Consider the following 27,967-nt stretch of genomic DNA (forward strand, 5'->3'; position numbering starts at 1 on the left):
TGGCATTTAATTCTGATTTAATTTCCATGAAATAAACCATACAAAGATTTCTCAAAGAAATGTAAGTCTTCAAACTACATCTCTGTTTTGTATAAATCCCAAGTGAAAAAAAAAATCATAAAACTAAGTCTATGCATCTCACATAACCATCATATTTAAGTACTATTTAGAAACCATGATACTGACTATATGAATCTGAGTTAGCTTCATATTGTATCTAAAGGAGTCTTTAAAAGATATTTATCTTCAGTTTTTCTTACACTCTTTAGCTAGATGAAAATTAATGAGCAATTTAGGAGATGATGTAAATCTAGGATACTCAAAGGTACCTATGGAATGAATCTGTAGCAGTTTCCACATAAGTTTTGGTTGGAGTCAGATTATTTAAAATGGTGCCTTGAATTCTGAATGTGATACTAGATGCAAACCATAAACTAAATCAGAATATTACAAATGAAGATATTCTAACACAAAGACTTGCAGGATTTTGTTTAGATTGTCAATGGTTGTTTTATCCAAATTTTCTTCATTGTCATCCATGGTGTGCCATACTTCAGGGAAAGGAGATGGTATCAGATGCAAAACTGGAACACCTAACAGGAAGAAACGACTTGTAATTAAGTGCATATTTCCAGTGGATAAACTAGCAAGTTATCACTCTTCAAAGACATCTGAGTGGGAGCTCTGTATGCTACAAACCCAGCTGACAGTTCATCATCTGTGTACTTCCTTGTATCTTACCCTTATACTCCAAAGTCATTCATTGATTAAATCAATGTTAATTAATTCAGAAAATAATTATAAAGCATTTACTATGTACCAGCCACTATTCTAGGAATTGAGGTTTCATTAGTGAAAAAGCAAAGCCTTTGCTCATATTCACTTACACTGCAGTAGAGAAAGAACAAAAAACAAATAATTTTAGAAAGTGATAAGCTTTATAAAGAATCATAAATTCAATTAAGGGAATAGAGAATGAGGGGCAGAGAGCAGGGCCAAGAAATAGGTACTTAAAGTCAGGGAAGGCCTCTTTGAGACCCTAACATTTAAATAGATGCAATGAAGGAGAGCGAAGCCTTGTGAAGATCTGAGGATAAGCACTCCAGGCAGCAGTATTAGCAAGTGCACAGGTTAAGAGGTAGGAGTGTGCTTGGCCTGCTTGAGGAACAGCGAGGAGGTTGTTCCTCAAACAATGTGCCAGATCAGAGCAATAGTTCAGAGAAAGAAGTGGGAAATGATATTGGAGAGGGAGAAAGGCGTCAGAAAACGGAGGCCCTTGTAAGTCATGATAAAGACTCTGGGTCTTATTCTATATGATGGCAAGCCACCAGAGCTTTAAAGCAGGGAAGTAACATAATTTGATTGATAGTTTTAAAAGATAATTCTTGCTACTATGTAAAAAATAGGGAAGTAAGAGCAAAAGCAAGAGATCAATTGGGAGGCTACTGCAAGAATTCTTGAATTAATTTAGACTTCCACTGACAAAGATATTGCTTCCTTATTAACAGGAAAACACCAGAGTTACACAGGCACAAAAATACTATCTAGGAGTTCCTGCTGTGGTGCTGTGGTGCTGTGGAAACTAATCCAACTAGTACTCATAAGGATGTATGTTCAATCCCCAGCCTCACTAAATGGGTCAGAGATGTGACCATTGATGTTGCCATGAGATGTGATTTAGGTTGCAGATCCGGTTTGGATCCCGAGTTGCAGTGGCTATGGTATAGGCCGGCAGCTGTAGCTCTGATTCAACCCCTAGCCTGGGAACCTCCATATGCCACACCTGCGGCTCTAAAAAAAGAGAAAAAAGAAAAAAAAAAAAAAGGAGTTCCCGTCATTACACAGCAGGAACAAATCTGACCAGGAACCATGAAGTTGCATGTTTAATCCCTGGTCCAGCTCAGTGTGTTAAGGATCTGGCATTGCTGTGATCTGTGGTGTAGCTTGCAAACGCAGCTGGGATCTGCATTGCTGTAACTGTGGTGTAGGCCAGCAGCTGTAGCTCTGATTTGACCCCTAGCCTGGGGACCTCCATATGCCACAAGTGTGGCCCTAAAAAGCAAAAAAAAAAAAAAAAAAAAAAAAATCCTCAGAGATTTGGAATGGCTTTTATAAAAATAGAAGCTATGAGATGATTGGTAAATTATTTAACTAATCAGTTATTAAATTTAATGGTTCTTCTCGCTTCTAGATTGTTGCAAATGCACATAAAATAAAATATAAGCAAAAAATGCACATGTGCATACATGCATACATATACATACACACATTACCTTTTCTTAAAAATGGAACATGGTCATCCTGAATCACACCTCCATAACCATAATTCTGGAAATACCGTCTCTCCCAAGAGTGATCCTTGAGCAAACCAAATACATGGAGTTCATGTTCTGCAGATGACAATTAGACAGCAGATGAACATCTATTTTTATCTGGTCAACAGTCAGCATGCATAAGGCGCTTGAAATCTTGGCATATGCTGCTGTTGTTTTTAAAACATTATGCAGTAGTACCACATGACAATAAACATCTGTGCTGAACTTGGGTGTGAACATTTTGGAGTAGCTCTGAGAGAACAGTCACACATGGCTCTAGCTTTACAGGTGGAAAACCTTCTTAGAGTCAGAAACTCAATGGAACAATGGAGAAATGAAGATGAGAAAACTAGAGGAAAATGGGGGGGGGGAGGGGAAACACAGGTACAAATACTTACAGATCCTCAACCCTGCACAAGAAATCCCTTAAGAGGAGATGTGGGGCTTGGAGTGGAATTCTCAAACAGAATAGGCATAAAGTACTTTACTGAGTGGTCACTCTATGAGAAAGGGATACCTATTATGACTTGTACAGGGCAAAGTGTGGTCTCTGATCAGCTGCACCAGCATCACCTGGGAACATGTTAGAAATGCAGATTAACTGGGCACACTTCAGATATTGAATCAGAAATTCTGGGGGTCAGGCCCAATGATCTGAGGTGTAACTAGCCCTCCAGATGACGCTAGTGCACACTAGAATTTGAGAACCACTGGCCTACATTCCATCACTCTTATCATCTTGTAACTTAGAACCCATGTGTTCTAAGTAACCCCTAGCCTGGCTACTTACAGCATGAGTCCATTATAAAACAATAAGAGATAACAAGAAGAGTTTAAGACAACTGAGTGAAACTTCCCAGGATAGGGTTATTTTAATTGCTACATTTAAAGGGTAAAACTAGACCCAGTGGTAAGCATTCATATGTAATGTGATTTTAGCAACATCAAGAAAGCCCTTGATACCACTAAAACAATATTCCCATCTGTTTGTTGATATTTGTAATCCCTTTATCTTGGAATACAACTTATACAATTAGAGATATGGTTTGAAGTGTAAATACCACTAGGTGGGGCAGCACAATGGATTAAAATTATATCAAGATCTGAGTTACTAATATAAATTCATTCTGGTGGAGGAAATAAGAGAAGTGAACAAAATCCTTGAAAGAAAGCCAAACCCAACTTCTTGAGGCTACCATCAAAGTAAGGAAAACATGCTGTAAGGAAGAGGCCCACGAAGCTTATTTTAATAATAGCATAATAGCAATTCTTTCAATCTAGGGATTGAAATTTGCCAAAGATAAGCATCTGAGATTCAGGTAAAAGTTTCTTTCATAATATTCTAGATCTGAATATTGGCAAATTCTGAACTCACAGCAAAAGCATGAGTTAAGATGGCAGTGCTTTTCCCACTGCTTAGAAGAAAAACAATTCTGTCCTGCTCCAAGAAGTTTGTGTGGCTAGAAAGGAATTCCTAGCCTGATGTTCTTGCATCAAAAGCAGGCTCCTGGCCTGGATTCTATAATAGAAGTCTATCTCAGGCTCATCTCTCCCTGATGCCAATTGTTTTGTTTTGGGTTTTGTGTGTGTGTGTGTGTGTGTGTGTGTGTGTGTGTGTTTGGAAAGGGGGCAGGGGGTGGAGTGGAGGTACAAGAAGGGGAAAGAAGCTATTCTCCTTTTCCTTCTCCAAGCCCCAAGCCTCTCTCTTGAGCCATACATATCTTTGTTTCCCAGACTGGCCTGGCCTAGTCTACTCTCATTTATTTGATACTAAACCTTCTCTTAAATGACCCTTGAAGGATTTTGGCTTTCTCTTATAACCCCATCTCTACTACTTGGAAAAATAGGCAGAGATTGTATTAGATTTAAAGGAAAATCACATCTGCATAAAGCATAAAACAGAAGATGTTAAAGACAGAGATGGAAAAGAAAGAAACATTAAAGAATATCTTCTGGTATCATTATAAAGACGTAACAGCCATAATTATCCAACATGTTATGCTGAGTTTTCCCTAAAAATTCATTCCATATGCTTCAAATAGGACTCTGAGAAAATATTTCCAAATCGTTTCTAAGAATATGCAAATATGAAATGTAGTACTTTATGCTTCCATTTCAAAAGGCAGTTTCATGTAGGAAAATAAAGTGAGTCTTCCGAAAAAGATGAATAGTAATAATAAACTAAATCAATAGAGCAAGAAAAAAAATCCAGTAAAGTATATTATATATTCAAATCATACACTTAAATAATAAATTCTGAATTTTAAAATGCAGTGGAGGATTTCCCATGGTGGCTCAGCAGTAACGAACCTGACTATTATCCATGAGGACAGAGGTTCTATCCCTGGCCTCCCTCAGTGAGTTAAGGATCCAGCATTTCTGTGAGCTGTGGTGTAGGTCACATAAGTGGCTTGAATCCAGTGTTGCTGTTGCTGTGGTGTAGACTGGCAGTTACAATTCCGATTGGACCCCTAGCCTGGGAACTTCCATATGCTGTGGATGTGGCCCTAAAGAGACAAAAAAAAATTTTTTTAATGATAATAAAATGCAGTAGGAAGAAACCAGGTTTAACTCTTTAATACCAGTGGTACTTACCAATTGCTTGAAGTCTATCAAACCATCTGGCAGAGTTTGGGAAAAAATTGGGAAATGTTGGGTTTGGAGCTCCAATTAAATCCAGTAAGATCAATAAATCCTAAGGAAGAAAAAATATTGTATAATCACTGTTGCTAAAACACATTTCATGCCCATCAATAGAAAAAAAGAATTAGTCAAAACTAGCTGTATTTGAATAAATTGGAATAAAATAGGGAGCTATAAACATGAAGAAAAGGTTTAATAACATTGTAAGTGAATCATTTGAGGAAATTTTTAAAATCTTGCTTATGCAATGTGGACAAATGGCAAATTGTAGATTCTTCATGTCTGTAACCACAGAAGGATATCACTAAGGATAAATTAGAAGGAGGACATTGGGATAAATATTTCATAGAAAAAGAATACGTTTGCTTTATTTTCAGATGGGTGTGCAAGCCTGTTTGATCTTCTGTTCCATTCTAATTACCCATTTTATCCTTAGTCTGTAATAACACAACTGCCACAGAAGAGCACTTGGATAGTAACTTTTTAATCCTTAAAGGCAACATTTAGGAAAAACTCCTTGACTAGGAGCTCTATGAGTTTAGTCTCTAGATTTCCATTTCCTTTTCTTTTAAATGAGAAGCTCAAGTTTGCTGATCTCCAGCTATAAGCCTCTATAATAGGCTAGTATTTCTTAACCTGTTTGAGCCACAGGACATCAGCAGGCTTAAGGAGTCTCTGAAGATTATCACCCAGATTAAAATCTTCTGATTTATATATGTGAGACAGGGTATGGGTAAATATCTAGCATTGATCCTGACACATAATAGATAAATGTTTTCAGAGTTTGTGACTCTAAAGACATAGTATCTGTTAACTCGTGAATGATGATTAAATATATTTATTGGGGGAGATCAGGCTTGTTCAAAACAGTATATTCAGGAGTTCCCGTCGTGGCGCAGTGGTTAACGAATCCGACTAGGAACCATGAGGTTGCGGGTTCGGTCCCTGCCCTTGCTCAGTGGGTTAACGATCCGGCGTTGCCCTGAGCTGTGGTGTAGGTTGCAGATGCGGCTCGGATCCTGCGTTGCTGTGGCTCTGGCGTAGGCCGGCGGCTACAGCTCCGATTGGACCCCTAGCCTGGGAACATCCATATGCCGCGGGAGTGGCCCAAGAAATGGCAAAAAGACAAAAAAAAAAAAAAAACCAGTATATTCACAAGGTTAGATAAGCTCTTAAGAGTTTGTTTTTTTTTGGGGGGGGGGGGCCTTAACTATCCTATGGACTCATATATTCGGACTGGTAAACAAATAACTTTGTTCCTCCTGCTGATCAATCAGGTCTCCCTTCCTCCTCTGAGTCCTTTTTAGCTACTTCAGTGAAAGTGATTGAATGAGGTGCCCATTATGTTCCCCTGACCGCTTATGAGCTGCCAGTGAGTAATTGGATGAAAAGGAAAGCCAACTTGAGATATGTTGGAGTCATAGAGGACATTAAATGTGGCCATTTAGACTCTTAGGGTGAAGGTCAGTGATAGGGCAAAGGACAGGGATGAGTGGAGGGGTTAGGAACAGGTTATCAGTTCAGAGATAGGGTGAGGGTCAGGGATGGACGGAGCCGTAGGGAGTAATGAAGTCCATGCTGGGGTTAGCAAGGCCTCAAATACTGAGTGAAGGGCAAATATGGGAAGAGAGTCAGAATAGGAAATTCAAAGGTGGAATAAAGGACTCAGTATGGGGTACAGGGCCAGAATACGGGATGAAGAGGGGCCATAAGTTGCACCCATTACTTGGTAATAGGAGTGGGGTTTTAAGACAGCATCAAAGTAATTCCACCCGCACATGAAAAATACCTTATCAAAACTGACAAATCAAAATGTCCTTTACACACTTCAAGTTACTGTAATGCTTTGAAGCCACCAAAGATTTCTTCACTCCCGTTCCCATACTATGTTCCACTCTTACACCACTTGCCAAGACCCCAGCCTCCTCCGGCTTGATAGGGGCTTTACAGATGAGATTTGTTCTCTCCACCTCAATACTTACTCGGGGGATGTGCTCCCATGGGACTGAACTGACTCTGATGTATCCTTATTCTGGTTTTTAATATCATTTTAATTAAGCTCAGTCAAACATAACTTCCAACTCAGAATCATTCTTTTTAGCTCTGGGATTCCTCAAAAACCCAATGCCTGCCAAAAATGTTCTATTATAAACACTCTCCTCGAAGAATGCCATGGCATTTATAGGTCTTTAATTGGCTTTCGATTTGGCTTCCTTTGAATCAGAGCCTGCAGCTGCAGCACTGTGAAAATCATCCAGACTCACCATGCCATGCAGTTGGTTGGTGTCCCTTGCTCCAGGTGGGTGCGGGGTCGATGCCATCTTGGAAGCTAAGTGCCGAGACCCATACAGAGAATCATGAGGAGACCAGTGAAGAAAAGCCTCTTCCCCATCAAAGAAAATTAGCTGGAGTGAGAGATCTGGCTTCAAGTCTGATATATTCTTGTTTTTTTTTTTTAAAAAAAAGAAAAGTAGCGAAAATATTCTTATTAAAAAAGAGTATTCTTTCCTATTAACTGGACAAAAAAGATGTGTCATGAAGAAAAGGAAGAAGCCAAAACAAGTGAAAATATGCCAAATATGTACCATTTCCTCTCTGAAAATCATCACATATCCCAAGTCTTCGCCCATATAAATCTCGCCTTCTCCATTTTCCTCTGAAAATGGAAGTCTTACATTTTTTCTTACTCCTTAGAAAACTCTGGAACCATGCAAGTGTAATAGTGGACACTGTGACACAACACCCCATTCCCTCTCAGAATATTGTGTTGTCCCTGCTGCCAGCAGAGGTGTCAGCAGAAAGCCTTCAGTTGTTAGTCCCTTTAAGGCTTGGCTCAGCCACAGGGCAACCTACATCCGCTTGCTGGCCTATGCAGGTACTAAGGGTTCTTTAAAGGCCACGCTACCCCCAGAGCTCTCCAGGGGTTGGATGAGGCTGTTGCTGAACCTGCATGGCAGCCTGGCTTCTCCCTCTATTTCCATTTCTTCCCCCTACCTGTCATAGGTGTTGAGTCAAGGCCACGCCCTAGTAAGTGACTGAAATGCTAACCTCTGTGTCAGAGGGTGCATCCCAGGGAAGCCAACCTGAAACAACTGCAAATCTTGCTTCTCACCTTATTTAAGTCTGCAGTGTTGTATTGAGTCTAGGTTCAAGAATCTTCCCTTGGAATGCCACAGACACAAAGAATGATAATTACAGCCTCTCCCTTGGAGGAACCTATACTTTAGTTGGGTTAGGGAAAGATAAAACGAATACATGGGCATGGCAAAAGGTACCAAGGGTCAAAAATGTAACATAAAACTCTTCTGGGATTTGGATAGATGGAGAGGTCAAATCCTTGGAGTGTTAAGGAAGACTTTTGGAAAAAGGGTTTGAGCAGAACTTACAAGGGTGAGTAGGATTCTGATCGATTTTATACTTTGCACTGTCGGACAACCCTCAACTTTCAGATTAGTCTTTCTGGTAAACTAACCCCCACAATCCTTCAACCCCACTGGAATCCCTAACCTATTGAATTGTTCACCTTTACACAGTCTTTTCTTTACCCCCATGGTATCCTCACTTCACTCTATATTCAGCTCAATTGCAGTCAATCATTCTAATAGCTCCCTGCATTACACACTCCACTCCCGTGCCTCTGTGGTCAAATTCACTGGCAAAAACATAGTATTAAGTCCAACTCTCTGCCTGCTCTGTACCTACACTCATGCAGCTAAACCTGGATGAAGAAAAATTCACAACCATTTGCTCTCTCTACTTCTCTTCATTACTGGAAAATGTGTTCCCATTGGACAGAAATGAATCTGATGTTTCTTTAATCTGTTGTGGATAAAACGTCTCCTCTTACCTCTCTAAGGATATTAAAATAGTGTTCTTTAAGATATTTTCTGGTCCTGTACCCTATGTCCTCTGAGTTCACTTTTCAACTTTCATTATTTGCTTTGCTTTCTTTCATTTCTGCTGGAGACAGTCCTCAAATGTCTGATCATCCTTTGCGTGCATTTACATTAAACAATAAGATACTAAAACACTGATTAGAGACACAGATTGGTTGGCTCCACTGCAGGGCAATCTGAGGACCAGTCAGTGTTTTCACTGAGGATCCGAAATGTAACTGTCTATGGCTCTTTTCTAGGAAATGATTCACATTCTCCAGAGGAAGATCCTCCAATTGCCTACCTGATTGGTATGAACTGGCTGCTGGCTTTCTCAAGCTGGAAATGGGGGAAAGGCTGGGCTTCTCGCTGCTCAGTGTATACTCTTTCACCTAATCTCGTTGATTTCCATGAGGCACCTCATTACTACTCTCCTCTGTACCTGGTGTCCCCACATCCAGAACCTCTCTGGTTCAACTTCTCCAGAAAAATATTCTATCATCTCCTGGTAGGTGCCAGGTGTGGAGTGAAAATCTTATGTACCTAAGTGCTCTTTATACAGACTTATAAACACCCTCGCCTCACTTCTGCCTTCCTTACTGTCTCCTCCCATCCCTGAGCCATTCAGGATTTTATCAAGGGACCACTGGCTTCTTTCAGTTCTTCCCCTCTGGAGAACATGACTTCTCTTTATGTCCTCTGCCTTTTCTCCATTCACCTTCTGTCTTCCTATAGTTGTTCCCATTAACTGATGTTCCCTGGTTTCTTTAAAGATGGAATTTTCCCTGATTGTTTCAGGGTGATTTCATAAGAAGAAAAATGTCTTTATAAACTGAAAGCTAAGTTATCTTTGTAAGGTAATCATTTCAATTGTCTTAATATTACTCCTTAATTAGATTCCAGGAAAAGGACAGTTTATTATATTTTGAATCTTTCATAACTCCCAGTAGTACTCAGTACAGGATGTATCTGTCTGTATAATATATATTCACTTAGGATTTAATAAGAACTAAGTAGGAGTTCCCTCTGTGGTGCAATAGGTTAATGATCCAGCTTGTCTCTGTGGAGACACCAGTTAAATCCCCGACCTAGTGCAGTGAGTTAGGGATCCAGTGTTGCTGCAGCTGTGGCTTAGATTGCAGCTATGGCTTGGATTCAGTCCCTGGCCTGGTAACTTCCATATGCCACAGGTGCATCAGAAAAAAAAAAAAAAAAAAAAAGAACTAAGTAACAAAACATTTTCTCACTGGCAAAACGTATGAGGTGCATATTTTAGGACAGACATTTCTAAGTTTAAAGGGCCTTGACTGGTTCCAAAGTTCTAACTCCAAATCAAATAGCATGATCACAGAACACCAGAACAGAATAAGACTCTTTGGGACCAGAGACACTCTGTTCATGCCCAGGGCAGAAGCAAAAATAAGATAGTTTTCAGAGTTCCTGTCATGGCTCAGCAGTTAACAAACCCAACTAGCATCCATGAGGACATGGATCAATCCCTGGCCTCGCTCAGTGGGTTAAGGATGCAGCATTGCCGTGAGCTATGGTGTAGGTTGAAGACACAGCTGGGATCCCGAGTTGCTGTGGCTCTGGCGTAGGCCAGCAGCTATAGCTCCAACTGGACCCCTAGCCTGGGAAACTCCATATGCCTCAGGTGCAGCCCTAAAAGACAAAAAAAAAAAAGTAGTTTTAATAGCCTGCAAGTTTGAAGATTCTGGTGCCTCAGAAATGTCAACAGCTTGGTGACTCTAATGTTTAGTGCAATGATTTACTTTCATTGTTTAGTGCAATGATTCTCTTAGCACCATTTCATTTAGATAGGGGTGGACTCTTTTAGACAATGACCCTGAGTCCTATGAAGCAACTTGCTCTTTTTACTTCTTTTTAGGATTGACAGGAAAATAACTGTAGCCTTCAGTTTCTAGTAACTCAGCCTAGTATTTTGGAGCTAGAAAATCTATGTAGCTAGATTTGTGAAGGTCTTCTGGTCCTTTGTGGCAATATGACGAATACCTAGTTATCCGTGTTAACAGAGTCAGCAAATTATCTGCAGTCTTCCCCATCCAAGACTGTAACAGCTAATGCCACCATAATAAGGTGTAAAAAACCACCCCGAACTCAGTGGCTTAAAACAATCATGAGTTCTGCAGGGTCTGCAGTCAGCTAGGGACAAGTGGTCTTAGGCTGGGTTTGGCTGGAGGAGCTCTGCTTCACCCTGCAGTCATCAAAGTTGGCTCTGCTCCACTAGCCTCTTATCCTCCTCCTGGGTCGGCAGGCCAGTTTGGACATGCTCTTCTCATGATGATGGTAAAGGCACGGGAGAGCAAAAGTCTAATTGTACAAGCACATTTCCAGACTCTTATGTTTATGTCATCTCCTAGCATACCGTTGGCCAAGGCAAGACAAATAACCAAGTCCAAAGTCAAGGAATGAGGAAGTACAACCTGCTAAGGTAGGAGGGCACAGCAAAGTTATAAGACAAAAGAAGTGAATGTATAATATAATCTTATTACCAGAGGGGGGAGAACTGCCAAGAATTGGACCCATCATCCAGTCTCCTATCCAGCCTTCTCCCAGATAATATGCTATCATCACTCACCCAACCTATGACAACTGAAGAACATAAAATAACTCCTAAATTGAAACCTAGTTAAAGTACAACTGGAGGAATAAATCTGACCCTCTCAAAGCCTGCATTCAAAACCAGTCTTTATTTTTAATTGCCCATATCCCTGCTTACCTCTATTAGAAAGGATAATTAAAAGAGTGTCTGTGTATTTTGTTATTGGAAATCCCCACCTAACAACTCATTCAGCCCTTTCTATTTCTGGTTACCAAAAGCAGGTGTGGATTACATGTAAAAAGGTAAAGGACTTCACTCAGAGAAAACACACCCACCACACAGATTGTTTCTTTAAGTCATACTTCACTCATTTTATGTGCTTACACTAGAAATGCAAATATGAAAAATTAACCTTTTACATCAGCTTTTGAATTCTTTCACCCAATTGCTGGGAAAAGATGCTAGTTAAACGTAGGGCAGAGCCTGGGACAAAGACATTATAGAGGTTTAGAAGACAAAACAAAACAAAAATAGTGAAAAGGATACTGAGAGGTTATAAACAATTCTTGCTTTCTTCAAGTTCAGCATATCCAGCAAAAACAGAATGGAATATCTCTGTTACTTACATTACAAGATAAATCTTTTACTTCTTTACCCCTCTGTTATCAAAAGCTAGCCCCTTCATAAAGCTTTGGGGGAAAGAAGGTATTTGTTGCCTGCAAACAAAGTTTTTTGTTTTTGCTTTCTTGTGTTTACTTGGTTATGAGTGATATCTGAACAAAATGTCTTCATCTAGCTTAGCACTTTTTTCCAATATGCCCTTAAGAACTCAGAGACTGAAATAACATCTGAGAGTCCCAGAAGTATTTTGAGCTGAGAATGTAACAAAAGCTTTGCTATGCTACATAAAATTGAGCTGAGATTCACAGATAATAACAATAATGCATTTCTGCTTCATGCTTTTCATCTTGATATGTCTGAATTACCCACTCTCTACTTCAGAACCACTTTGCAGAAACTCCCTCCCCCAACTCAAGGCCACTATCTCTCAGATTAGAAGGTTGTGATGTTTCATGACTAATAAACAAGAAGAAATAAACATAGTGCTCATATATATGCCTGTACCAACCTTTCACCTTCTTTAGTTTTTTGCAAAAAAAAAAAGTTGCTTTTAATTTAATGTGTGTTCATAACTAAGAAATCAGATGCCAATTAATGAACACACTCTCACGTATCTTAGAATTACTGCCCATGGGTTGACATTTTAAATAATGTAATTTTCCAATTAATATTATCTCAACCTCATTTCATTTTGGAACAAATTAATACAAAATTACAGAAAGTCTACACTTCTAAATGGCTTTCTCACTCCCCCAAGGATTCTAGTATTCACTCTGAATTACTGCTAATGTGTTTTATCCCAGGAATCTACAAGAGGGAAATAGATACCTTCAAGGAAAGGAGTTGTTTGTCTAAAGCCCGGGCAAGTTCCAGTATCATCGCACATGGCACAGCTGAATCAGTGGCTCCCACAAACACTCTGTTGTCCCAGTGGGGAAAATACTTGGAATCGTAGTGGCAGGCGAGGACCAAGTGTCGTTTAGCAGTGGGATTGAGAGTGCTGATGATATTTGAGAAAGACCGGTACCCATAGGGTGTTCGACTCAAGAAGGTGTCTACTTCCAAGACCCAGTCAGCTTGAAGTCTCTGAATTCTCTGCATTATATGCTGGTCAAAAACAAAAACCAAAATTTCAGATCCAGACACAGTTTTCATTTGTTTTAGAAATTTTATGTAATGCCTTTCAAATTAAACATGCCTAGTGTATCAATAGCAAGGGTGTTTAAAGAAAAAGCTAATCCTTTCCCTCTCCCCTAACCTTCCCCTTGCTGATCCAACCCAACCAACTATTATTATTGCCAATGTTAAGAATCGAATGTATGTCTTTCCACACCTTCCTCCTTGTTTATACAAACATGTATTGGCACACACACACACACATATTTGGCAGAATATTCTTATAGGGATAGTACCTACATTTGCTCTGCCCTTTGCTCTTCTCACTTAGAAACGAACCCTGGAGTTCCCGTCGTGGCTCAGTGGTTAACGAATCCGACTAGGAACCATGAGGTTGCGGGTTCAATCCCTGGCCTCGCTCAGTGGGTTAAGGATCTGGCATTGCCGTGAGCTGTGGTGTAGGTCACAGATGTGGCTTGGATCCCGAGTTGCTGTGGCTGTGGTGTAGGCCGGTGGCTACGGCTCCAATTAGACCCGTAGCCTGGGAACCTCCATATGCCGTGAGGGAGTGGCCCAAGAAAAGTCAAAAAGACAAAAGAAAAAAAAAAAAAAAAGAACCCTGATGTCTCCAAATGTCAGGAGATAGAGCTCCAGTTCAGTACATGTTATAGCCCACTTTTAATATTTCCAGGAGGCTAGCAAGAGAGGTTTGAGAAACTAGATGTCCTAAGGTGGGTCCTACAGTCATATCTTCCACTCTCAGCTCTTTGAGGATGAGAACTGCCCATAGCAGCTCTTTTTGTCCCAAGCACTTAGCATATGCCCCCAGTCCAGCCAATATTTCATAACATAACAAACATTAGCAAAAGATAGTAATGTCCACCTGTTAAGTATAATGCACAGAAAGTCCCATGACAAAGGGATGGTTGGGGGATATTTTAGGTTCTGCCCACCCTAAGAATCAATAAGCAACTCTGAACCATCATGACATATCAAGTTGTTTTCCCTTTGCAGTCAAGGCAGGTCCAGACCTACTGCAAACGCCAGCAAAAAGAATCTATTTTCCCATCTTTCCTGGTTGCCTCGGGCCTTGTGAGCAACATAGTGACTGACAGGGAAAAGCAGCAGATGGAAAAGAAACACCACTTCAGGGACTGGAGGCGTCTTCTTAAAAAAATCTGGAATGTGTGGTGTGAGAAGTAATGGGTGAATGCATTGCTGTTACATCTGCCCTTTTCTATCGTTTTTTCATTTGCTGCATTTGCCTCACTGTGTTCCATTTATTTCATTTTGAAATATTATATAGATTTGTGAAAACTGCCTTAAAAACTTATTTTTAAGTCACAAAACAAGCTATCAACACATCTAGCTGTTTGTTCCACAGTGCACATCTAGTGGGGATGGACCTTGAGATGATAAACAAATAACTTATAATGACTGGAAAAGAATGAGAGACTCCTCCCCCCCCAAGGAAATACATGATTTTCTAGCCTAGCCAAGCCTTGTGTGACCTGCCCTAACTAATGTGACATGACACGTAGGCAAGGGCCTTGGAACAACTGTGGCAGGAAGCTTCCAGGAAGAGGAAAACTAAGCCAGAGGGAGGACAGTGATTCTACAGTCAGTCCTGCAAAAGCCAAATAAACAAACAGTTTCCCAGATATTCACTCCCTGCTTTCTGCCAGGAGGTGGACTTTGGCCTAAAGTGCATGTATACACAGAACCTCACCTTTCCTATTACGCATTTACAGGTTGTCTTTTCATATAAAAATAATTTTTAAAAACTTTATAATTTTTTTGAAATCATCACTCATATCTCATTTATTTTGTCACCCTCTGCAAGTCTTAACACTGGGCTTTGTTCACAGTCAGCTATCAGTAAATATGGGCCAATTATAACTAAGTTATTCTCAATGAGAATACGTAAAATTAGATGATATAGAACCTTAGTGGTTTGACTAAAGAGAAATCACTACATCTAATACAAGTTTCCCAGAGAATCTGAAAACAAGTTATCCCCAGACTTAAGGGAAAATAAATTTTTCCATAAAAGGGTCATCTTAAAAAAAAAAAAAAAAAAAGCTTATCCTCCAGAACATCTGGTATCCAGATGATGAACTGCTCCATAAAATGTGTTCAATACCAATAGCAGCCTGCATGCTTACAAAATGAATTGGGATTTTTACAAATACAGCTCGGCTCAACTGAAGTCTCACATACAAACTCATTCTTCCACTACTGAACAGGTCTTGGCCGTAATTTCTGATATCTCTGTTGACACTAAAGCCCATAAAAGCAAATGCCCCAAAAAGGGTTCTCCCTGAAGTAATCTCTTTTTGGTTAAGTATAAATATTTTTTATTTATCTTAGCAACTAATTTCTGTACAAACAAGCAAATTGGCTGCATAATCTAATTAGGTCACCAATATCCCTTATTGTTTCCTTTTGGCCTGCAGACTTAGGTTGCAAGTTCCCACTATTAATTCTCTAATGTAGACTCCAAAGACTACTGCTCTTCTCACTAGAGTGCCCCTAAACAGGGACTGCTTGGCTGTGAGAGGGTGTCCCAAGCAGCTGTTCTGTGCATCCCTAACTCCAGGTAGCAAGAGCCTCGGCCCACCAGGCTTGCAGAAATGCAATTTAGAATACAGATGGTACTTTGGATTTCTACACCTCTATCTTTTTAAGTGGGGAAGGGAGAAAAGAGAGAAAGAGATACACAGACTGAGACAGAGAGAGATGGAGATTGAGTAGAGAGAGAAAGAAAAGGATATAAAGATAGAGGTGGGGACGAGGAAAAAGAAACAGGGAGAGGCTGAGAGTGGGGGTAGAGAGAGAAGAAAAGATAAAATTAAGCATGACATTCTACTTCCTGGGGAGGAAGACCCTGAGGATTTTAGGTTAACATTGGCAAATGGTCCTGGGTCAAATTAATTAAAATTAAATTCTCATTTCCAAGTTCAGAGAAACAGTGTCCTTCGTAAACCAGATTTGTTCAGAGGAAGCAGATCCTGCACTATTTGTAATAAGTCTACAGACAAACCATTGTCAGGGTTCTGAACCCTGCTGCTAGGGACTTCAGGTACCTTCTCCCTCTCAAGTGAACCATATATTAGTGTCTCGGGCTCCAAGCTGAAGGCCCTCCTCCCAGGTCCCTCCATTCAGGGATACACATTCCTTTCACTGAAGAAGCCCAGCTTAAGCTACTCGGATCCATTGGACTTCTATAGGGGATTTTAACCACCAAGTTTCTAGTGTGCCTCTTTTAGACAAAGTTTCTGGCTTGCTCCTTAGTGAGACTTAATCATCCTAATTTTTTAATTTACTTTTTATTCTCTTTAATACCTTCAAAGTGTTAAATTTACAAATAAAGTATCTTCTCAAATAAAGATATAATAGGCACTTTGTTGTACAGCAGAAATTATCACAACATTGTAAATCAACTGTTCTTCAAGAAAACAAAAAAAATAATCCGACAGGCAGCTTTAGGCCAATTGATCAGCGACAATATAAATGCAGACTATGGGATACTCTTCCCATATTATCCTCTGAAAGGGAAGGATACACATCTTTATTGTTAACTGACAAAAGTTAATTCACTAACCAATTTTATATCAAGTCCACATTATTTTTTTAGATTTTAGATTCTTCTCTCGTTATAATCCTGAAACTCTATAAATTATAAAACATCTAATATAGAGCTCAAAAAAATGCCTCAGGAGAAGAAGTAACTTTCCACCATGCTTATTTAAATATGGTTCTGAGTAAAAGCCACCAATCCTAGTCAAATTAAAGCCATTGGTGTAATTCCCTCATAAAAACGGTGTCATCTACTTCATCTTAAAAAGAGGGAACCCTTGGAGTTCCCCTCGTGGCTCAGTGGTTAACGAATCCGACTAGGAACCATGAGGTTGTGGGTTCGATCCCAGGCCTTGTTCAGTGGGTTAACAATCCGGCGTTGCCGTGAGCTGTGGTGTAGGTCACAGACGCAGCTTGGATCCCTAGTTGCTGTGGCTCTGGAGTAGGCCGGCAGCTACAGCTCCAATTTGACCCCTAGCCTGGGAACCTCCACAGGCCGCGGGAGCGACCCAAGAAATGGCAAAAAGACCAAAAAAAAAGAGGGAACCCTCCACAGCTTAGGGGACATCTTTCTTAAAACTTATAATTTTCTTCCCCCAAAATTATAAAATTGAATCTCTCAAGTGAAATTTTTAGCACAAGCATCCTGTTAGGACTACTGCTGTGTCAGGCAGGCCATGCGTAGGCAGCCCACAGCAGTTCCCAGCACATTCCAGAATACCCTCAATAAATTTCTCACTTGGCCTTCACCCCACATGACAGGGTATTGCAGATTCTGTGACACTTCTAAACGAATATGTATTTTTAAAATCACTGCAGAATCTATGTGTATTATTTGTGTAATCAATTCTGTAGAAGCTAAATAAAGATCAAAATAGCAATAGTTGTATTTATGGATTTCTAGAGGCCACAGGCAAGGAACCTCAGGTCTGAAGGGTGCATATACATTTCTGGGTAGATATTTGGCCTTTTGAGCACCTGATATGGGGAAACGAAAAAGGTAGAGATGAGTGAGCAGTACCGGCATCAATTTGTTTCTAATGAGTAACTGAGGATTTTGGAAAGACCCAGTGTCTTGAGTTTTTTTTTTTTTTTTTTTTTTTTTTTTTAAGAAAATGCTTGGGAGATGAGGCCCAGGGGACATCACTGAAATGAGTGGTATGCGCCTCACTCTCCAACTTGGGCCTGAGAAGATTCAGGGCTGGCGACATGAATGAGACACACCACAGAGCTGGTCTCTCCCAGCCACAGCTCCCAGGGATTAGATGGGGAGGTCAGGCAAATCAGGGTCCAGAGTCTGGCCTCATCCCTACTGAATGTATGACCTTGAGCAAGTTAGCCTGTATGCTTAAGCCTCGGGTCTTTCTAAATCTGTCACACTGGGAGAATAATTGTACCCCCACAGTAGTGCTGTTGTGAGGACTAAATGAGAAGATCTATGCAAAGAGTTCCATAAAGAGCCTGAGCTGAAAAAGTGCTAGATGAAAGTCAGCCATCATCATCATTCCTTCTCACCCTACCCAAAGCTTAGAAAGAACTCAGGTGCTCTTTGGGTTTCTGCCACTTAAATGCTTAGGGGAAGCAAGAGCTGTTTGGCTGGAAGACAACACGCTAATGGAGCAACAGACCGTGGCATCTGGGGCAGAAGCTATATCCTGGCTAGAAAGGAAGAGCCCAATTGCTGTGCTGCTGGGCCTGACAGTCATCACTCTGACACAGCCATGGAGTGCCAAAGTCTTTTGCCTAAAGTGTTAGGTAGGTGGAGTACTCTCAGAGGAGAATATGAGAAGCCAGTCTCTCCCCACTCCTTCCCAAGATGCCCCTTAAAATGGGGCTAGTTTGACAAAATAGTCATTCAGAGCTGGGTTTTCAGATAGCTTAAGAGCAATGACACTTAGGAGGCAGAGAGGATTCAGGTCCAGTCCACCTTATGGCTTCATCTGCCTTCTATGTCAATGTCTTACAAACTTCAGTGCAAACATCAGTAGGTCTTGAAATCAAATTAGTGGGTCATCATGATCAGCCTAAAAGGAAAGAAATCTTATAAAAATAGAATTAATTATATCAGAGTAGATTGAGGTAGTAAGAGTATCTTTCATGAAACTTATGTATCAGTTAAATCTATCTTTGTGTATATAAAATGTGAAATAGATGTTTACCGCATGTCATGGTCAGAAGTTTGAGAAGCACCGCATGGGAGAAAGTAACTTATCACTGATCCTGACTCTCCCTTCAAGAAGAATCCAGTTTCCCAAAAGGGAATGAATGCCTGTTAGTAATTCACTCTTGACCCAGAACTGTTAAGGCCTTTGATATTGGGTGTTTAGGGTTCAAGAAAACTCGACTGGGTGTCTGTGGGTGTGTTATAGAAATGGTCAGGAGTGAATACTTAGTACCCTTTTGGATGTTGTACCCCAGACAGAGAATTCACACATAAATTGATTTAAGTTAACATTCATCTCTTAACTCAGAACAGATGTTTACTCTCAGTTGTTTGTTTTTCTAGGTTGCTTGTTTTAGTGAATAAGATGAGATGACAGATATGAATATTAGACAACTCAGAATTTCGGGCATAACATTATTTCTCCTGTGAAAGCAAAGTGTTTGACAACCTTTAGGTGTGTGTGCTATTTTCTCACCTGGCGAGCAGCATAGCTTCCAGGGGATCCAGGATATCGCTCTATCAGCAGTGGTCGTAAGTCATTTTGCCACATTTCAGAAATACTGGTGCCTTCTGCAACTTGCCGAAGAGATGATAAATTCAAAAGGGCTGGTTGATGATAACTCTGAGGATCAAATAACATTGTTTAACTGGCTTCATTTTCTAAAATTTTAATTGAGATATTTGCAATTATAAAATATTCATTTGAACCTCAAAATAAAGAGATAGCTCTTACATTATACAAAATAAATTAAACTACTCCACTGTAAAATTGGCCCCTTGGTACTTCCCATTGTGCATCAGCTGGTTAAGAACCCAACTTAGTGTCTGCGAGGATGCATGTTCGATCCCTGGCCTTGCTCAGTGGGTTAAAGATCCAGTGTTGCGGCAAGCTGCAGCATAGGTAGGTCACAGATGTAGCTCGGATCCTGTGTGGCCGTGGCCGTGGCATAGGTTTACAGCTGCAGCTCCAATTAGACCCCTAGCCCAAGAACTTAACACTGATATCCTATGTAACTTTTAATAATTTTGATACAATTGCTTTGTAAAACTAAGGTTTAAAAATATCAATTGTTGCAGTTCCCAAGGCTCGGCAGAAACAAATCTGACTAGTATCCATGAGGATGTGTGTTCTATCCCTGGCCTCACCCAGTGGGCTAAGGATCCGGCGTTGCTATGAGCTGTGGTGTAGGTCACAGATGCTGCTTGAATCCCGCATTGCTGTGGCTGTGGCGTAGGCCAGCGGCTGCAATTACCATTCAGTCCCTAGCCTGGGAACTTCCATATGCCGTGGGTGTGGCCCTAAGGAGCCAAAATAAAAATAAAAATAAATAAATAAATAATTTGTTGATATCCTAGTCTTAAGAAAATACAATATTTCAAAAACTACAGCCAACAAAACAATATACTTTGTTCGCATAATTGCTTTATAAAAGCCAGTGTAGTGTTATAGAATAAGAGAAGCTGGCATAAGAGAAGCTGGATTCAAAGTTTCTAGCTGCCATTTATAGGTTGTATGATCTTGGGCAGATCCCTTTCCTTCTCATTCCCTTCAAAATACTAATAAAGGAATTTAGAGCTAGATCTGCATTGTCCAGTATGGTAGCCATCAGCCACACATGACTATTAAACCCTTGAAACATGGGAAGTCAAATGGAGGTATGCTTAAGTGTATTATATATATTGAAGTTTGAAGACTTAGTATGAAAAAAATGTAAAATATCTCATTAATAATTTTATAGTAGTTACATGTAGAAATAATAATTTCTGATATATTGTTAAATAAAATATAGTATTATAATATCACCTATTGCCTTCTACTTTAAAGGAGCCACTAGAAAATTTTAAATTACATATGTGCATCTCATTATATATTTCTGTCGAATAGCTCTAAACTAGATGATTTTCAATTCCCTTCAGCTAGAGCTTGATGATTCCATAACCCACTAAATGGTAGACTTTATATCTTTGGTTAAAATTATTTTAATATTATATTAATATATTAATATTCACAATTATATATTAATTAAGTGAATCTTAATTTAAGCAGCTAAACATACCTAGCATTCAAATTTGTGTTTTGGATATTGCTTTACACACGCTGTATTTTCCTATGATGCTAATAATGATGAATCATTCATTCTTTACATGTTTATCAGGTACTCAGTGTCGTGACCAGATGATTTCTTTCCTGAGAGGCATGATGAAGGAAACATAAATTCTTTGGAATGCAAAGCAGAACTCAGGGGAGCCCTATCAATCTTACAGCTCTTTCCAAGACCAGGGTAAGTCAACTATGTCTAAATTATCACATGGGTTTTTTTCACTCTTTAAGAAACTGTGAGATTAGAGAGTGCTTATTGCTTAATTATTCACACCCATCTACACTTTGCTGTGCCTCAGAATTCCTCTCCAGTGTTATCATGCGAAGAGTGTGGGCTGCAGGTCCAGGTAGATCCCTTCACACCACCTCTCAGCTTAACTCCCCAGCACTTACTGGCCACCACCTCTGACCAGGTTTACTTAACTTCATCAAGACTTAATTTCCTCACCTATAAAAGGGAGATAAGAACACCTACTTCCTAGGGTAATTATAATTAAGTGAGCTAATTCATGTAAACTGCCTCAGCAAATATTCAGTGAGTTTTATGAGTTCTATTACCATCTATCAAACACTAAAGACGTATAGAACTCAGAGCTAGAAAGGCCACTGAGAGATGATTATAGTCCTACCTTCTTGTTTTATGTCTGTGGAAACTGAGGATCATAAAAACCAGCTGATTTTCCCAAGGTTGTAGGAGAAGTACAGGTAAGTTGGAGAAAAGATTTCAGTTCTGTAGCTTCCCAATCCCATTCTAGTCTTAACACTGCCTCCCTGCATTGTCTGTGCACTTCCAGCAGACAACACAGTGTATTGATGCTGTCTGAACATCTTGAGGTTTGTGTTTATTTACTAGCAATACATTTTGAAATATATTTCCTTCATAAATGTGCTGCTGTGGCTTTTCACTTCCTTGGTACTCAGATCTAAGTCCTCATATTAACTCTCAAACAGCACTTTGAGAAGAAAGGGAGCTAAAAGACGAAACAATAGCGATGTGAGAAGTGGAAAAAGGGACTGGAGGCAAGAAGTCGGAAAACTTATTTGGTTAAATATTACTTAACCTGGCCAACAGGAGCCTCTGGTCTCTCCTGCTGCCTCACAAGCCCGATGCAGGGCCACTCTCCTCCATGCTTCAGTCACCTTGGCACTCTTCCAGGCTGCAAAGCAGTGTGGGGCTCAGCCCTCCTGAGGGTTTTGCATTGTGATGCCTTCTACCCGTGAAGGTTTTCCCCTTCCTCTTCACCCAGCTAAGTCCTGCTCATTTCAGGTCGAAGCTTAGAGGCCTTGTGTATTTATTTAATGTCTGATTTCATGCAAGATGTCAACTCCAGGAGCACAGGAACTCTCTCTCTTGTTTTCCACTCTCTCCCCAGAACTACTCAGTGCCCAGCTCATGTGGCACACTTAAAAAGTATTAGATGAATTCATCAAATATGGAATCAACAGATGAACTATCTTTCTAAAACTAATTTCACTTAGACTATGTTTACATAATAATAAAGTAAAATGGGCATATTTGCCACCATAGATATCAAATTAATTGAATGAATAGAAATTATAAAGGCAGGAAAGATAGGTGTCTGCCTGCTGCAAAGGGCCAAGAAGAGCTGTAGTTCAATGTTGGTGGGCTTCTGTTCTTTTTGAATTTCTGAAAGTTGATGCTTGTGACAACTTAGAGTTGGATTAGCCCAGGGCAGTCACTGTGACAATTGAGAACTATTGTGTCAAAGGCTGTTTGACCAGGGGCTCCTTTTCTATTTGCTATCCACTTCTCCATCCCTGAGCCTACCTGGTCACTGTGGTCCTTCACTCCATGTGGTCCCCAGTGAAAGGAAATCAAGCTGGTGTTTAAGTGGGTGATTTACGGAGGCTTGAAAGAATTCATAGGAGATTTAAGAAAAAACAGAAACAGATAACCCTCCAGTATCTCTACCTATAACATGGATGAAACATAGTTGAGAAATAGCACCAAAAAATGCTTAATGGGGAGTTCCCATTGTAATGAACCCAACTAGTATCCATGAGGATGTGGATTCTATCCCTGGCCTTGCTCAACGGGTTAAGGATCCAGCATTGCCTTGAGCTGTGGTATAATTCCATTCGTGGCTCAGATCTGGCATTGGTGTGGCTGTGGTGTAGGCCAGCAACTGCAGCTGTGATTTGACCCTTCGCCTGGGAACTTCTATATGCTGTGGGTGCAGCCCTAAGAAAACAAACAGAAAAAGTTTAATGGATGAATAAAGGGTAAATTTATCAGACAGACCAGTTGGAGCTCCTAAATACAGAGACTTACCTGAATTGATCCTTAACCTCCTGGGCTCATCCATTTAATTAACATACTTCAGTAAAGAGCCCTCCCTCTCCTTGCCTCCCTGGGAATAAAGATGCCCCTGTGAAATCAGAGATTAAAAGCTTCCCAATCAGTGAAGGATAGAGAAGGGGAAACAGTCACACTCAGTTAACTGCTTTAGCCTTTCTGTTCAATAAAGCCCTGAATGGAGAAGCATTTGATTTTTCCAACCTAAACAGCATCCATTTAATTTTTTTGGAGGCTGACTCAGAACTCAATAAATATAAACAATCTATGTGGACTTGAGAGGAAGAAGTGAGAGGGAAAACCTCAGAAGAAAGTGTGGACTGGGCATAAAGACAGTAAATGAATGAGCCAAAACTGTGTTTAGCCCAATGTTAAATGTCAGCCCCCGATTATTCTAGGTTTATTTCAATTAAAAGACACGTAGACAATTTTCTATTGGTAAGACATTCTCAGAAGAATGAGTGTCTATTACAGCCCCTGCCTTGTCTTTCCATCCAGGCAGAAAGGACAATAAGTCTGCTTTGGGTGACAAGAATCTTTCAGCTAAAAAAGTGTGAACCAGATATCCCACAGCATCTCCTCTGGACTACTCACAGGGTGCCAGGCCAATGAGGGGTTTGATTACATAATCTGTAGAGCTGGCCCAGCTTGCAGAGAGATTTGAGGTCCCAAAACATTGGATTAAAGGGAGACCAGAAGCACAGCCAATTCAATTCCAGTTATCATCCCATATGAGCATCTCCCAGACAGCACCTGTTGTCTACTGCAAATTCAACCCAGCCAGCATTTACTGAACTTCCTCTGTGTTGGATGCCACTAATACTACAAATGTAGTTGTGGAACAATTGGGAACAGAATATAAAGTTTAGATAAAGTTCTGTCTTTAAATGCTAGCAGCCCTCTATCTAAAAACAAAGTAGTAGTGGCTTTAGAAACAGCAATTTATGGTCAAAGTCTAGCTCCCCGGAGTTCCCATTGTGGTGCAGTGGAAATGAATCCGACTAGTATCCATGAGGATGCAGGTTCGATCCCTGGCCTCATTCAGTGGATCAGGGATCCAGCATTGCCATGAGCTGTGGTGTAAGTTGCAGACATGACTCAGATCCCACATTGCTGTGGCTGTGCTGTAGGCTGGCAGCTGTAGCTCTGATCTGACCCCTAGCCTAGAAACTTCCATATGCCATGGGTACGGCTCTAAAAAGAAAAAAAAAAAAAAAAATTCCAGCTCCCTCACTTACTAGCTTTAACTAGGAAAAGTTTTCTAATCTGTATAATGGATATCATAGTACTTACCTGCCTAATGGTAGAAACTCAAAAATGGCACGTTTTCTTTCTCCCTCTACCACCAACACCCAGCCTACTATTGGCCCCCATCCCTGCCTTACACTCTCCATTGCTTCTTCATGATTCATAAGAATCATAGTGATAGAGGGGTAGATGGCTAAAGACTTTCAGAACCCTGAAGAGGGGAACTCTAAAGAATTTTAGAATATATGTGGCTCCAGCAGAAGAATGTGAAATGCTGATGAGAGCTGTAATTGTCTGCCAGAGCTACCCTGGATAAGGACTCCTAGGTGAGGTCAACTCTCCTGTATGAGGTTCCTCTGCTCAAAAAATCTGCCCTTCCAGGAGTTCCCGTTGTGGCACAGTGGTTAATGAATCCGACTAGGAACCATGAGCTTGCAGGTTCAATCCCTGGCCTTGCTCAGTGGGTTAAGGATCCGGCATTGCCATGAGCTGTGGTGTACGTCGCAGATGCGGCTCGGATCCCGAGTTGCTGTGGCTGTGGTGTAGGCCAGCTCCGATTCGACCCCTAACCTGGGAACCTCCATATGCCCTGGGAGCGGCCCTAGAAAAAGCAAAGACAAAAAAAAAAAAAAAATTCTGCCCTTCCACCCTCAATATGACTTGAAATTTTCTACTTCACCTTATAATAAAGGAAAATTCTACCATTTAAAATACATTGAGTCTTGGCTTTATAATAGAGAAAGTTTAGAAACAACCTATCTAGTAATAAAGGGATAGTTAAATTAAGGAAAGATGAGAGCTCTTTAAATTGCTGCTGTAGGGATTCCCATTGTGGCTTAGCAGGTTAAGAACCCAACATAGTCTTCGTGAGTATGCAGGTTGAATCCCTGGCCTTGCTCAGTGGGTTAAGGATCCAGTGTTGCCTCAGGCTGCAGCGTCACTGTGGCTGTGGTGTAGGCTGACAGCTGCAGCTGCAATTTGACCCCTAGCCTGGGAACTTCCATATGCTGTAGGCGTAGCCATGAAAAGGAAAAAAAAAAAAATGCTACCATGATCGAGCTTAAGTTTCCTCCTGTGTAAATTGGGGATGACCATACCCTCCTCACAGGGACACTGTGAGGTTCAAGTGAGATGCTGATCTATAGAATCTTGGTACCCAGATGCCAGTGCCTCTGATATACACCTGTGGGCCCACATGGTAATCTAATAACTTATATTACTTCTATGGAAAAACTGTTTACAGGTTTCAAATAAGCAAATTGGAACACAACCATAAACTAGGATTGAACAGTTTTTACATATTGGATCCCACTGGAAGAGTCACACCTTTATTTCAAAGCAAAGAAAATGGATTTCACAATCAATGCTTCCCTTACCACACCTCACCTTTCGGCAGACCAGTGTACCAAGGGCACACCTCACATGATTAAAATAGCTAAATGCCACAAAAAGCAGGAAGGCATATGTTTTAGTGTGGATTAACTCCCAGCTTCCCAGGCTGCAAACTGTACTGGCCACCTGGAAGACTTTACAAAAGCCTGGAGAGTAAGGGGTGGGGGAGGGGACCAGAAATCAGGAATTGTCATGGCTGATTTTATCATTTGTTTCTGCATTTCCACCATTGGAAAGGATATAGTTTCCCAATAGAACAATAATCAGAAGCATTTTAAATATAAAAGGGATTTGTGCTTTAAAAGACCTTTCTCAAAAGTTAAATTCTCATTGGTATTTTACCTTGTAAGAATACAGCACCTTCTCCCACCCAAAATACAGCCTGCCTGCAAATGATCCCTTCCTAGCAGCTTCTTCAAACACTCCTCACCTCATTCATTCCCATCCATTTCCACGTATCATAAAGACACATTTGCCTTGGCTCCACATTATGGTAGTCAATGCCCCTTCCCAATTTCTGGCCAGGAAGCAGAAGTTTTAAATCCGTAACTATATTCCTCAATGGATGTTACTCCCACTGAACCCCCATGGAAAGCTCTTCTTACCATGAAGTTATTATTGAGTTGACTATCCTCATCCTCACCAGGTTCTCTATGGCTAGTGGTGTCCACGTGTAAGTGGGGCATGTTATAGCCCTTGAATGGTGAAACTAAAAGTATTACTCATAGGACTGAAGGGGCGATTCATGTACATATGCTTGTGCCTGGGCGGTGGAGCATGGGGCTTTGAGAGGGCCTGTACGTTCACAGGGTGCTCAGTATTTCAAACCTCTGAGTTGATACTGACATTCTGTAACCATTCAAAAGATCTTTTAAACAATATGATCAGTGTTTATATCCCTGCTGCTTTTTGCTTTGCTGCTTTATTTAGTATCTTTGAAAGTATACCATTTTACTCCAGTACCATTAACTTTTGCTTAAGTCCCTAGCAATTACAGGATTTCAAAACTGTTACACAAGAAAGGGAATAATTGCGAAGCTATTTACTGCACGCAGAGGCAACTTGCAGATCATTTTTATCCTAAATTCCATATGTGAAATTTCCACCTACTACTCGATACATTTCCCTGACGATTGCATTTTACTCTCTTTGAAGAAAAAGAAAATGTTAAAGTAAAGCTGGTCTCCATTTACGCGCCTTCGTTCAGAGCTGATCTGCTGAAAAATCTAAAACAGACCAACACTAGTCCGTGCTGACTGCCTGGAAACTTCAGCCTTGGGAGGGCTTCCTTGGATGTCGGGGCGAGGCAGCAGCGGGCACACCTCCCGGCGCGCCCGGCTCCCTGGCGGCGGGGAGCTCGGAGTCCGCGCGCCTCTCAGCTCCCGAGTGGGCGGCGAACCGGCGATGCGCCCTCACCTCCCTGCTCCGCCGCAGAAAGCGAGTCACGCTTCCTGTGTCTATTAGTACCCGCAGCAGACCGCAGCGGAGGGGAGGCCGGTGACATCACCCAGCTCCCGTGGCGTACCCAAAGCAGCCCGGCGGCCAGCGAGGAACATTGGCGAGGACGCAGAACCCCGACCTCTCGGGGCTCCGGAAGGGAGGACCTCGGCTCTGCCTTGCCTCCCATCTTGTCTAGACTGGGGCTCTGGGTCCCGCACCCAGCAAGAGCCACCCAGGTACAATCGCGCAGCAGCAACCCCTCACCTTCTCCTGGGTCCATGCTGCCGCGCTCCGACTGACCCCCTGAGCCGCCAGGGACAGGGTGGCCACCAGCAGCAGCAGGTGGAGAGTGCCCACGAAGCGCCGGTCCCCACTGCCTGTCATCTCTCCAGGACTGTCCCGACGCGGGTTCCCAGAGCCGCCGGCGGTCACGAGCCCGGGAACGCGCGTCCTTCGCCTTCCCCCCCTCTCCACCCTTGGGTCGATAGCTCCCGCCTCCCCATCGCCTCCCGGTCGCCTCCCCACTGCGCTACGCAGGCCAAGGCCGCTTCTCTCCAACCCCCACCTTCCACCTTAGCAACCCAGAGGCTGGG

The 27,967-nt window shown here is 41.3% G+C and overlaps 1 protein-coding gene across 1 annotated transcript; it reads right to left on the minus strand.

Annotated features, from left to right (window-relative positions):
* Positions 1-27,892, minus strand: QPCT (glutaminyl-peptide cyclotransferase). The gene is made up of 7 exons (XM_003481245.4): positions 27,639-27,892; positions 19,352-19,498; positions 12,846-13,124; positions 7,223-7,399; positions 4,911-5,010; positions 2,274-2,390; positions 1-593 (listed from the first exon to the last, which is right to left on the minus strand). Exons 1-7 carry the CDS (start codon positions 27,756-27,758, stop codon positions 448-450), a joined length of 1,086 nt encoding a protein of 361 aa, XP_003481293.2. The 5' UTR covers positions 27,759-27,892; the 3' UTR covers positions 1-447.

The sequence above is a fragment of the Sus scrofa genome, chromosome 3 (genome assembly GCF_000003025.6).
Source record: "Sus scrofa isolate TJ Tabasco breed Duroc chromosome 3, Sscrofa11.1, whole genome shotgun sequence".
NCBI lineage: Eukaryota > Metazoa > Chordata > Mammalia > Artiodactyla > Suidae > Sus > Sus scrofa.

Coding starts and splice junctions, on each gene's coding strand:
- QPCT (XM_003481245.4), bottom strand. CDS start 27,758: ATGACAGGCAGTGGGGACCGGCGCTTCGTGGGCACTCTCCACCTGCTG. Junction 19,499..27,638: donor CAGCATGGACCCAGGAGAAG/GTGAGGGGTTGC, acceptor TTTGATCCTCAG/AGTTATCATCAACCAGCCCT. Junction 594..2,273: donor TGTTCCATTTTTAAGAAAAG/GTAATGTGTGTA, acceptor TCTTCCTGTTAG/GTGTTCCAGTTTTGCATCTG.